This window comes from Anser brachyrhynchus (assembly GCF_964034855.1).
Source record: "Anser brachyrhynchus genome assembly, chromosome: 4".
Classification (NCBI taxonomy): domain Eukaryota; kingdom Metazoa; phylum Chordata; class Aves; order Anseriformes; family Anatidae; genus Anser; species Anser brachyrhynchus.
The window spans coordinates 18,712,319-18,725,950 of record NC_137698.1 but is presented as its reverse complement, the minus strand read 5'-3'; the positions used below and the strand labels follow the sequence as shown (position 1 = coordinate 18,725,950).

At 39.3% G+C, this 13,632-nt stretch overlaps 1 protein-coding gene across 5 annotated transcripts in view; it reads left to right on the top strand.

Moving 5' to 3' along the window:
• MTMR7 (myotubularin related protein 7) overlaps positions 1-13,632 on the top strand; it is a 51,278-nt gene that overhangs the window by 13,932 nt on the left and 23,714 nt on the right. For 4 of the 5 annotated variants that reach the window (XM_080589573.1, XM_080589572.1, XM_080589571.1 and 1 more), the window contains exons 3-6: positions 5,517-5,639; positions 6,398-6,560; positions 10,290-10,447; positions 12,029-12,157. In XM_080589573.1, coding sequence (XP_080445699.1) covers positions 5,517-5,639; positions 6,398-6,560; positions 10,290-10,447; positions 12,029-12,157 — 573 coding nt within the window. The remainder of the gene's footprint in view (positions 1-5,516; positions 5,640-6,397; positions 6,561-10,289; positions 10,448-12,028; positions 12,158-13,632) is intronic. The other variant, XM_080589570.1, reaches the window with a different exon arrangement.

Sequence of the window (13,632 nt, the reverse complement as noted above, 5' to 3'; positions counted from 1 at the left end):
CTTGACAAAATATATAGGGCTAGTAAATGATCAAGGTGGCAAAAGTATTTAGGGCCATGCCCTTTCTGGCATATCTCTCTGTCAAGAACGTACCAGAATATTTGTTACCAATAAAAGTGTTATTAGAAGAGATTTCATGAGAAACTGACAACAGTGAATGGTAAAAAAAATCCTGTGGCCAGATGGTATCCACACAAAACAATTAAAAGAAAGTACAAAACTGTCAAGCCAGTAACTATGGTGTGCTGCTTAAAAGTGTTCTAGTCCAATAAATAAATAAATAAAATTGAGGTGATGAATGATACCTAATCTGAGAAAACTGATAGGAGCTGCTACACCCCTTGCTCCTCCCTTCTAAATCTTTAGATTTATGGGTGTCATTAAAAAGGGGAAGAATCAGCATAGCTTTCATAGAGGAACTTATAATTCTTTAAATTTCTTTGGAAAAGTAACCGAACATATGAACTAGGGTGAATCCATCTGATAGAATCCAGGTGATCTTCCACATCTTTATCAAAGGCTCTTAAAGAAACTTAATCACCACAGACTAAGGTCCTCTCAGTAATAACTAGTTAAAAAATAAGAAACTGTCATAGGTTTGGCTGGGCCAGAGTTAATTTCTTCATAGAGGCTCACACAATGCTGTGGTTTGGATTTAGGATGAGAATACTGGTAACACACCAATGTTTTAGTTGTTGCAGAGTGGTGCTTGCACAGAGCCAAAGCCTTCCCAGCTCCTCATGCTGCCCTGCCCACGAGGAGGCTGGGGGTGCACCAGGAGCTGGGAGGGGACACAGCCAGGACAGCTGGCCCAGGCTGGCCCAATGGATGTCCCACAACACGTGGCGTCATGCTTACCAATAAAACTGGGGGTAAAGGAGGATGAAAGAGGGATGTTTGGAGTGATGGCATTTGTCTTCCCAAGAAACTGCTACATGTGGTCAGCCCTGCTGTCCTGGAAGTGCCTGCTGATGGGAAGTAGCAAATGAATTTCCTGTCTTGCTTTGCTTGTGTGCACGGTTTTTGCTTTCCCTGGTGAACTGTCCTTATCTCAACCCATGAGTTCTTGCACTTTTACTGTTCTGATTCCCTCCCCCTTCCCACCTGGGGACAGTGAGTGGCTGTGTGGTGCTGAGCTGCTTGCTGGGGCTAAGCCACAAAAGAAACAAACAATTAACTCAGTTTTTGCAATGGAGGCAATTCCTCTCTAGAGATTCAAGTAATATATGAAAGCCTCTGATGTTCAGCTGACAACTGTTTTGAAAGATATAGGGAGGAGGAGATGCCAGAGGCAGCAAACTTCACTGACAGTACTTTAATTACCTAGCGTAGGAGAAATGAAGGATTGCCGTAGAGGCTTGTAGCAATGCCTCATGATACTGATAGACAACATTAATCATTGATAAATGTAAGATAATACAAATGGGTGGGGGGAGTCTTAGCTTATGTATGCAGAGATGACTTGGAGTTATAATACCTAGTTCTAAAAAAAAAAAAAATGTGTTAATCAAGGAGCAAAAAAACAAGCAATGTTTGAAAACTTTAAAAAAAATTCAATAGAGAACAAAAGAGCAAACATACTATTTCACTCCACAAATCTGCCATACAAACATATCCTGAATTATGTTTACACTTTTGGCCTCTTAAGAAATCGAATTTTTGTCACAAAATCAGAAGTATGGAAGAGCTTGTCAGGAGTAGCTTCCATACAGGTAGCAACTACATAAAGTTGGGCTCTTCTGTCTGGGAATGAGACAATGGAGGGAAGGATCTGTAATAGTGTGTATGACAGAGAAGGTAAATGAGGAACAACATTCACTGTTTAAGAACTCAATCACCAAATGGCACAGTGCACCTGCCATCGGTGGCAGAGTCAAAACAAGCAAGAGGAAAGGATATTTGTTTGTACAACGCATAGCAAAATGTGAAGTTCACTCTCACAGGGCATTGTGGGTGTCATTAGTTTACAGGGATTCAAAACGTTACATGACAAAATTCATGGAATGTAAATCTAATTAGAGCTATTAGAAACTATGACCTCACCTTAGAAAGCCCCCAGAGCTGCTGGCTTCTAGAAGCTGGGGTAACATCCTGAGGGAGCATCAGTACGTGCTTGCCTCATACTCTTCCACTCTAAGAGATAAACTGCAGGGCTGGATGAACCGTGCAGTTGTAGTATTTGTTTTAATTAAATATGACTTACTGCGTAGTTCCTATTGCAGCTATTCCTGTTTATTCACGTCTACTCTTTATTTTATTTGTAGCTGTGTCTTCAAAAAATAATTATAGCGAGTCTTGGTTGCTACTCAGTTGTGGGTCTCTGACTGAAGAGTAGGGTGAAGGTGTGATTAGGAGGCCTGAAAATTCAGCCCTCAGCCCCTGCCCTGCTGTTTGAGTCTGCGTTGCTTGTGTTTCATGTCCTGAAGTACCTCAGTGTGTAGGGTGTATTTGGAGGCGACAACTTCCTTGGACAAGACCAGAGCCTGTAGAGCAGAGCCCTCCATGGCCAGACTACACCGTAGGTACTTCCATTTTGTCTAGATGAACCTCATTTTTGTTGTTATTTGTGGGTTCTTTGTAGGTTTGGAGCACTGCCTAAATCTTTGTTTTGTATCATCTGGGCTCTTTTATATCTCCTCTTTGGCTTATTAGTGAATGTTCTGGGTTAACACTGTGTTTCTTTCATTCCTCCTCACCCCAATATGTGACCTCTGAAGTAGATGGTCCTGGGAAAAGACTTTATTCATGCTTTCTAGCTGTTTTATTTTTGTTTAAAGCATATTATTACTGGCCTTGAGGGAGAAGACTTGGTTTTTGCTTTTTTGCTAATTGTTTGATTTTTAAGCATTTTGCTACCAAACTGGCTTGTTTTGGTTTTAAGGACCTCTCTGTTCCTATTCTTAAATTAGTGCAATGTGTTTAGATTACACACTGCAAACATCCAGTTCTGGGTGCTGGCATCATTCTGCTTGTTGTGTGATTTCAGTGAAAGTCCGTAAAGACTGAGATGATACATGTCAAGAAACACTACATCCCATCTCTGAGAGTATTGTAGAAAGTTTCTGTCAATGTAATCTGGGATCTCTATGTTATTGAAAATCAGAATGACTTTGCAGATCTTCATTATTTATTTTTGTGGCACCCAGCTCTGGTTTTCATGAGATGGTGCAAAATTACTTCTATTTCATTGTAAAAAGTGATTATGTCCTCCCTAGTGTTCTTCCTTTTTTTTATTCTCTTCTTTTTATTCTCTTCCATTTTCTTGGAGCAACATTTAAGTCAGCTTCAGTACTTCAAACACAAGAATAGTCCTTTTTGATTTTAAGGGGGTCATATCTCTTCAACAGTTATCAACCCTAGGCCCTGAAAATAACTGGGTGTATAAAAGGAACTATAAGTCTTGAGTGGAGAGCTGAAGAGAAGTAGAGAAGATTGCCAGTGTGTTGCAGATCTCTTGCAGTGGTGGGAAGGCTACATAGAGCTTTGCTACCATGTGTGTGGAAATCATGCTCTAGTACAATTCTAATATTATAAAACAATTTGGTAATTTACTACACATTATATGGTCCTGACCATCAGCATTCCTTGGTTTAATGTTTTTGAACTAGGCATGTTTTGTAGGAAAACCAACTAATTTTGGCTTTAAATTTGTTGCACTGGGAAACCTACCAAAGCCATTGTTAAGAAATTATTAACCATTTCAGGCAATTTTAATCCATTCAACAGCCGCCTTGTTGATCTTTTTATCCCTTTAGCCTCTCAGTCAGAAATGCCATATAACATCGGATCAAATACCTGTGACATATGCCATATACCAAATACTAACTGTGTAAAAGCCACAAGCTGGTTATCTGAGGATTTGTAACGTTATAGACTCACCTATTTTCAGGAGTGTACCAAAGAGAGAATGTCCATTTTGTGTCCAGTGAAACAAAACAGCGGGTGTTAAGTCTTTGATTCCAGTTAGAAGGTGACTGAAGGCAAAAATTTCCAGATATGTCCACTAATAGCAGCATAGCTTAGACATTTTTGAACTATTACCAGAGACTTGTCTGCAAGCCTGAGTGGGACTTGCTGAAGAAAGACACTCTGCCACTATCACCTCCTGCTTATTCTTTTTTTTTTTAATTATAATTTTATTTTATTTTTTAATTTAGCTTTCTTTGTATCACTGATAATTCTGGAATGGCTTGGAGGGATGCCAGGCCCTGCCTTGCTATCACAGGGTTTTGGTAAGGTGAGATAAAAAGAAAGAGCTCAAGGGAAAAATTGTCTTTGGATTTCTTTACTAACAGATGTTTGGATACAGAGGTGCCACAAGAGGGGAAAAAAAATGAACATTAAGTTAGATCTGGAGTTAGATCATGTAATATAATCATATTTTCTCATATATAAATACTTTTCTGGTAGTCATTTCATATGGCTCTGGAAAGATCTTATGGGAAAAGCATCTTTTCATGCTCTCACACACAGCATTTCTGGTTCAGATGGTTTTGGCTATGCTTTTCCATATTATGTGTGAGATAGTTTGTTTATTTTTATTTTTTCAATAGTGAGGCAGCTTTCCAACATTATTTGGTTCAGTCTTGACTGTTAATTTTGAGATATTCCGGTGTTTGATTTATTTTTTTTGACCATTCTGTATTTCCTTATAAACCAGCACTTGGTTTATGACTTGGACATTCACTGGAATTTTCTGGGAGTGGGGATGTTGGATAGATTGCTCCTATAACCACACAAACAAAAATCTACTTATGACTCTCAGTTTCAGTTTGCTTCCCTTATTTCACTTTCCCAAAATTTCAGTTTATTCCTTAATCTTCTATACAGCATATGTATAGTGCAGTAGAAATCTGGGGTGCACAATTGTGCACTGGTGCATGCAACCCTCCAGCTGAGATCAGTGGGGGCCATAGAATGGGCTCAAGGGAAGGGTATGCATCTGTATTAGCTTGCTTTTGCCGTTTTTGAGAATCAGTGTAAAAATAATTTCCTCAGAAAAGACCATAGGCACAAACCCAATACCTAAACCTAAAAAGTAACGACTACACTTACCACTAAGGGATTCGGTGGTTCTTCTGGTACTACTCTATCCTGCAACATGTTTTTCTATCATTTTCACTGTGAGGACAGTTTGGCAAAGGAGCAGGTCACCCAGACCAGTTGGGTAGGCTCCATCCTTGGAGATTTTCAAGACCTGACTGGGAGAAGCCCTGGGTAACCTGATCTAACCTCAGAGCTGGCTGTGCTTAGAGCAGGAGGTTGGGCTGGAGACTTCCTGGGGTCTCTTCCAACCTAAATTGTCCTATGGAGCTATCCTGCGTTCTATTGCTTGTGAAGGTAGATCAACCTATGTACTGTGTAGGTGGTAAATGTCTAATCTTAGAATCAAAAACCTGTGTTCATAATGGACAAAATGTGAATTTTGAGATCTCACTGTGGAAGGCTATGCCATAGCCTAGGTTTTTGTTTTTGTTTTTTCATTTTCTTTTTCTCTCTGTCATTTCTTTGTTTAGGTGGAAAATGTTAGGTTACTTGATCGTGTATCCTCAAGAAAAGCTGCACTGGGAACCTTGTATTTAACAGCTACTCATGTCATATTCGTGGAGAATGCTTCTGAAACTCGTAAAGAAACCTGGGTATGAATTTTTATTTTTCAGTTAGCTGTAAATGCATGGCAATTTATTGATGGTAATTTGAAAATATCCTGCAAAGTAGATTAAATGCGATAAATCAGTTTATATGGCTGCTTTTGTAACTTCAGAGCATGTGAAATTCCAACTGAAGACCTTTGCAGCTTGATAATTCTTGAGCACTTTCAATGGCTTCTGGATGTTGTAATCCAGAGGAATGCAAGGGCCTTCACTGTACAAGTACTGGATGTGTTTCACCGAGGAACCACCTTTCTAAACTAAATCTGTTTTGAATGTGAGTTACTACCCAGGCTCAGTCAGCTCTTGCCTGTCTCCCTGACTGCCTGTATTTCCATTCTGTTAGTTAGGATGCCCAATTTTTTACCCTAGGGACTCTGGAAGAGTTTTATACAACTGATGCTGGTTCATCTTTTCACTGCACAGATAGATGATAAGAGCTCTTTTTCTGGCAACCATTAGCTTATCCTAACAAACAAACAAAACCAGAAAGCTTTGGATAGCATGACCAGGCTAATGTCTGACCAACTGAAAGACCCTAGAAGTCTTTGTCTGTAGGGTATGTATCTGGCACTGCCTGAGCCTGATGCTGGAGGTAGGAACAAAACTACAAGAGGAGGTGTGGGGCGATTTTCTGAAACACCAGTGGAAGATATTGCGTCTGTCCTGGCAGATCATTATAAGAAACAATTTTTCTTCCTGAAGATTTACATCATGTGGCATAACAATTTTCAATTCTCTCACAGGTTCTCCACAGCCAAATTTCCTCCATTGAGAAGCAGGCCACAACTGCCACAGGTTGCCCACTGCTGATCCGCTGCAAGAACTTCCAGGTCATCCAGCTGATCATCCCTCAGGAACGAGACTGCCACGATGTTTACATCTCTCTAATACGTCTGGCACGGCCAGGTATGGGAAGGGAACATGGCACTGAAGTCAATCACTCTCCAGAAGAGAGAGAATGTAATGGGAGAAGTATAGCTGTGCATCTTTCTTTTTTGCAGTTTAAGAGAAAAGACTTCATTGGGGATGCATTATGATGAAAAAAAGGTCTCTGAGCACACAAGCTATTGAAGTAATCACTTTTAGAGTAATGAAGAACACACATTATAACAAGTAGTTCATTCCAAAATGTTTGACATGAACTTTTACTTAAAATGATACTCTAGGGGATTGCTGACCATAAAATATATTATAATGCTATTTTACATGTCACTGTTGCTTACTGGATGCCCTGTGTAAGTGTGAATTTAGGAAAACACTGACAAGTCTCTAAATACAGGGAACTTTCACATTCCTGTGGTGATGAAAAACTTACGATAAATCTAGTGACCACATCAAGATCTGATTTTTCTGTGCTGTGCATAATTTTTTTTAAATCAAAGAAATGCGTTGCAGCAAGTAGTTAATTTATGCCACTGGACTGCTTGTGTTTTGGCTTATTATTGTCTAGATTTGAATGATGAAAGATGAATGTGCCCTTTTTGAATTTATTAAACCCAAACAAGGTCCTTTTGAAGCCTTTCCTCTTTACAGTGGAAATCCAAATGTTGCAATGGAGTCCAGCATCTGATCCCCCATGTCAGGAGCCAACTCACAAGGCCTCTGGATTGCTTGTTTAAAATGATAACTGCATAAAGACAACACCCACCTCTGTCCTATAGTATTATTTTAACAGTAAGCAAAGAAATGTTTGCCACGGTCTGTACAAAAGTGACAGCATTGGCTTTAATTTTTATCTTGCTAGGACAACACCAGTTTTATCTAGTGTGTAGAGGGAAAAAATTGCACAGTCAGCCAGCACAGTAACTGATCTTTGTAAAGTGCCTTCTATAATTAGGGTAGTAGTAGTAGTAGTAATATGCAAGTGCAGCAGATGTAACTTGATGTGCTAGGTGATGCAAGATGAAAGCAATTGGAGAAATTCAGAAACAATGAGACAAATTTAGCCTGTGCTTCTGCTGATGTAGATCTGCATTAATTCCACGGGCCTTCACCACAAGTATGTGCTCATGCGTGCTGTAAGGAAAGCAGTTCTGTAACACTGTTTCCTTGGAGCCAGGAGGATGTGTGCCTATTGCTGTGCACCAGGACGGACAGTTCGGTACGGACATACAGACTGCCCAAGAGAAGAGTGGCTGAGGAGCATGGACACATGCTCAGTGCCAGACCACAGTGGGCAAAGACATTTGAACAAAGAAGGCGCAGTAATAGCACGGCAGAATTTGCTTTTGGCAGAGTTCAGCTGCACAGTGGCTTTCCTTCTCCAGCAAAGTATCCAATCTTCAAGTTAGGCAGGATAAAATCTTGCTTACTTAAAATTTAGAAGGCTCTAACTGAAAGTTGACCCAAATGTATCCTGATGGTACTCTGCTCTGTCCTTTTTCGTCAGGGCAAGAAGCTTCACTTCTTTAGGTTACACAGTTACCCAGCATCATAAAGTACACTTTACTCCATGAGGAGAAAAATTGACTTGTTTAAGCTCTTTTACCTTCTCTGCCTGATCTTTTCATTGATTCCAGCACAGCTGAACCTGAGTGAAGCCTCCTTGTGTACTGGCTTAATCTCTTCCATGTTGTCTGAGAAGGAGAAATTTGTGTTTGATTTTATTCTTCCCAGCAGTTAATAGCATTTTAATATCATGCCGTCAGCTGAATCCATCCTTTTTTTTGCTTAGTTAAGACATTTTGTGAAACAAGCAGACTGTAACAGTTATTACAGGATTGCAGACATTTATGACAAAATAAGTGTGGAAGGTCCTGGAAGTGCTGGAGAAGAATTGATAAATGAGCTTTAAGACACTGATTATTAATACTTAAACAATTTTGTCATCACCTATAGATACCATCATGTTGTAATAGTTGTAATGTTGAGTGAGACTTCAGTCATAAATAACCTGGATATTTTGTAACAGGTGGATTTTTAAAGGCTTCCCACTATGCCTGAAAGCAGGTCCACTTGGAAAGAATTTCCAGATGCTTCTGACAACCGAACAGTAAAAGCAAGAGCTTAGATTGTTACTTAAAGCACTTTATTGAAATGAGCTCAGATTGGATTTATGGATAATGATGAGACTTTGTTAGCAGATGAGAAATAAACCACTCTGTCTTCCTAATCTGTGCCATGACAGAAATTTGAGGTCAGAGAATACAGGAAGAGTTTGAACTATCGAACCATGTGCAAATCGTTATTTTCTTTCTCCTTTCTCTTCTCTCATGACCTTGTTGTCTTTCAGTACCTTCCTGACAGAATTAACATGAAGTTTTCTTTCTTTATGTTTGTTCTTATTTTTCATGTGTGTATATACAATCCATTTAATTAAAAAGTGCAAAATATAACTTAAATTACACTTTTAAAAGACATAATTGCCCAGAGGGGTTGTGCAGTCTCCTTCTCTGGAGATATTCAAAACCCACCTGGATGCCATCCTGTGCAATGTGCTCTAGGTGATCCTGCTCGGCAGGGGGGTTGGACTGGATGATCTTTGGAGGTTCCTTCCAACCTCAGCCATTCTGTGATTCTGTGATAATTAAAATAAAAATAAAGACTACCTACAGAAAAAAAAGTGGAAGCCTTATCATTATTAATTGTGTAGTTGTTATTGTTGTTGATAATATTATTTTTATATCCATGAGTTCCTTACTGTGGTATACTAAGACTCTGCTTAATATAATAATATAGGCAGATATTATTAGAAAAGAAAGTGTGGTAGTTAAATTTACTGATCTTGTTAAAATTGTATCATAAAAGACCTGTATCCACGGGGAACTGTGACACCAGAGAGGATTCAACTTGTGATTCACTTTATTTCAATTTCAAAGTTAAAAACCTATTTGTCAGAAAGTTGTAAGGAACTTGGAGCAACAGGATAAAACATGCCCTCACGAGATAACACTATCTTCAGCAGCAAGAACTTTTGTTTCAAGCTATATGTGGAATAGTTTTTTGTATCAGTTACAGGTGGCATTTAATGCCAGTGGTGTCTGACTGCCATAAGCTACCACAATTAAGACACTCTTTAGTATAAACACAGACAATACAGACATTCCTAATAAATAAATAAATAAAACTCCAGTACAAGCAAAGTTTACTATATGGTACTTGACTGAGGGTGACAAGTGGCGTAGCTACTTAAATGAGTTTATGGTCATGATGAAATGATTGATGCAACACATGCTATTTTGCACAAAACAGATGTTATGTTAATAAAGGGATCTATAAGCTACCTCTGACTTGCAAATTGTTTTGCAGGCCTAATACTGATTCTGTCACTAACTTCAATTTTCGTCAGATAAAAACGTATCATCTCTGTGGTTTTTTTTTTTTTTTTTTTTTTTGTGCTGGGGGAGAATTTTAATCTTAATTTTAATTAAGATTAATTCCTTTAATTTTAATTCTTTAGAACAGAATACTTCAAATAGCATTGCTAATAAGGCATATATAACTTATGCAAATAACAAAAATATCACAGTATGCTTGACAATAGTTATAAGCCATGCTGTAGGATTTGGAGTAGCAATTTATGCTATTTTTAAAAGAGAAACTACAAAAAAAAACAGTGCCAAGTTTTGTTTTTGAAGAGTGACTTCAGGATCAGAAATTAGATCTCTTACTGTTCTGTTTGTTTGTTTGTTTCAGTGAGATATGAAGAGCTGTATTGTTTCTCATTCAATCCAAAATTAGATAAAGAAGAACGAGAACAAGGCTGGAAGCTTGTGGACCTCAATGAAGAATATAACCGGATGGGTATTCCGAACGATTACTGGCAGATTAGTGACGTTAACAGAGACTATGGCGTGAGTTGTTGTGATGTTTATGTCATGGAGCCCATGAAGTGCATGGACCAGCAGTCCGACTGTGGGCTACCCTTGTGCTTAGATGCAGAATTCCTGTGTGCCCAGTCCTGTACACACTCGTAGGAAGGTGCAGCCCTTCTCCTCTTTCACACTGAAAGGAAAATAGATAGCAGGATAAAGGATGTGTCTTCATTTAATATATTGGAAGCCGAAGAGCAGAAATTTGGCAAGAGTAAGTTTTAAACCTTAGTGCTTGCTGGTAAATCATACCTAAAATTAAGTAAATCATGCCTAATGTTAAGTGTCTAAATGAGAATTTTCCTGACATGTACTGTTACGTAAAATTACTACACAGACATTTTAAGAAAAAAATACTTGTAACAGCAAATTTAGCAACAGTTTTTCCTCACTAGCTATTCTCACAGTCCTTTTGAAGCCTCTGTGATTGACTGTTAGAGTTTTCCAGAGTTGTCTGAGAGGTTATATCTCTTCCTAGCCACATACTGTCCTGCCTAGTTCAGTCTTGTACAGCTGAAGTCCCCAGAATGTTAATTAATTGTGAGAAATAACAACCAAAATATGATCTGAAAGAAATTTGTTCATGCCCTCCATTGGCTTTGTTGCTGGATCATATCCATGTTAAGGAAGGCCTGTGAAGTTCTCAGAGAAGACTGAGTGTGCTGTCAGGGTTTGTTTTCTTTTTGTTAAAACAAGCGGAAAAAATGTTTGACCTCTCTTAAGATAAAGCGTAGGAAAAATGGGATCATGCATAGAGCCCGATTCACCACAGCATCTTTAACCACAAGCCCTTCCTTTTCCTTCTCCTTCATTACTTGTCTCTAGCAGTCTCAGAAACTGAATTCTTGTTGGGCATCCTAACTTCTTTATTCATCTCAGCAAGTCCCAGGGAGATAGTGAACATCCTTTTGGCCCCAGCCAGAATGCCACACAAGATATCAGGAAAAGAAAGTTAGGCAGGGATCCCATTTCTGTTCCTATTTGTCTCCAGAAGAACCTCTAGTTTTTTATTTGTTTGTTGCCCGGTCATTGTGTTCCTTTGAGAAGGAAGGCATTGGCAGGGTTGCTAGCCTTTTAGTATCCTCATTTCATACAGATGAATTCCTTTTCGCCAAGTCCTTACGTTTTTTGTTATTTTCCCCAGATTTACCAGAAAATTTGGCTCTACAGTCCCCATTATAACAGAGAGATATTTGGGAACTTCAACCATTCCCATCCTTACTTCCAAATTCTGCTCTGGAGGAAGCAGCAGTTGTAAATACAACCATGCTGTACATAATGCTGGTTCTTTTCTGATTTGAATATATGTTCTCAACATGGCATAAATTAACACTTGGAAATACAGTCCTTTTAATTTTCTACTCTGGCTTTGTTGTCTGCAAGATAGAATTAACACATCCCAATTTTAGAAGACTGTTTTGAGAAATGTAGGTGATGCGTATAGCAGCTGTACTGTGCCTCTCTATTGCTTGAGAACAGGGTTCCTTGCTATGTTGTTTTTGCAGTGGAGCTGGCTAATGTTAGTTGTATTCTGTAGGCCAAATAAGCAGTTTCCTTTTGCAGGTCTGTGACTCCTATCCTACAGAAGTGTATGTACCAAAGTCTGCAACTGCACACATCATAGTGGGGAGCTCTAAATTCCGGAGCCGAAGGCGTTTCCCAGCTCTTTCCTACTACTGCAAGGATAACAATGTAAGTGTGAATTTGTAGCTTTGATGTGTTTACTTATTTTGTCCTTGACTTTGTAATTCTTCTAGTAAACTTCTACAAGAAGAATCAGTGTTTGTTTAAAAAAAAAAAAAGATTAAAAGATTGTTGGTGTAGTCTGGTTAGTATGGTTTTTACATATTGTCAGCAGGCACATACTGGAATTATGGTTAGATCACTCACAGACATTTAATGCAGTTATTTAAACTCAGCTTCATCATCAAGCTAACATCAAAAAAAAATTATTGCAATTCCTGTATCACAAGGAATCAAGACAAGGTACAAGAAGTCAGAGGGGCCTGGGGAGACCAGATGAGATGCAGCCTGAAACATGGGTGGCAGAAGAGCGAAGGCCAGTAGCAGGTGATTGGGGAGATGACTGGAGGAGAACAGAGGAATTTAGGACGTGGTAGCCACAGCCTGAGAGCAAGATGAGGAGGAGAAAAACTATACTTGAAACCATTGGAAAATTGGGAGTAGCCTCTCAAGAAAAAAATCTGCGACTCGACCTAGTGAGGATGGCTGAAAGAGCTACCAAATTTTGTCTGAGCACACGTGTTATGTGTGTATGATGTGTTGTGGCTTTGCTGAAGAGGCTTTCGTTGTCCTTGTCTTTCGTAGAAGAGTGCCACCTAATCCCTGTGCTAGATGTTCTCAGGGCTGAGTGAGGAGCTGCCTCACTTGCCTGTAACCATGTGGAAAAAAACTTGCACCTAGACTATTGGCACTCCTGGTTTTGGCAGCTAATGTAAAGGAGATGGGTGGACTGAAGGGTCCCATGGACTGAGTGTTTTTACATTTGTGTCCTGGGCCTCTAGGAACTGGCTTAGATCAGCTGTCATTACCAGTTAGGGGGATGGTGTCCCCCTGGTACTCACAGAAGATCTGTGTGTCTAATAGCTCCTTCTGTTTCAGTCCCAGACTGGCAACTGCATCAAGAGGTCTTCCCTGGTAGTTCTGGGAGATGGCCAGGACTGCCCAAGGACAAAGCTAGTGTGGGATTACAGGGCATCTTTGGAGTCTCCCACACAGGATGGGAACTATTTCCATAGGCTGTCATAAGCAAGAATGATAAGCTACAGTCTCCACAGAAATCTTTTCCTTGCTGTGGTCCTTATCCACAGTGAAGCTTAGGTTTAAGCTTCAGAAGGGAATGAGACATCATTTTTGACTTGTTCTTTATCCCCTTATTTCAGCAGAATTCTGCTTCAGTAAAGATCTATGGGTTTGACTACAAAACAGGAGGAAATAAAGGTTTAAATAGTAAATACGGTCTATGTATAAATTGTATATTGTATTTAATATTTAATTAAGTCCAAATTTTTCAAAATGAATCAGTTTGCATAATCAACTAAGTCCAAATACAGGCATTTAGGATTCAAAACACTTGGACACTTTCAAATCTCAGGAAAAGAACGGGTCTTGGGGGTCAGCTGGATTGCAATATATAGTGGTCCAGT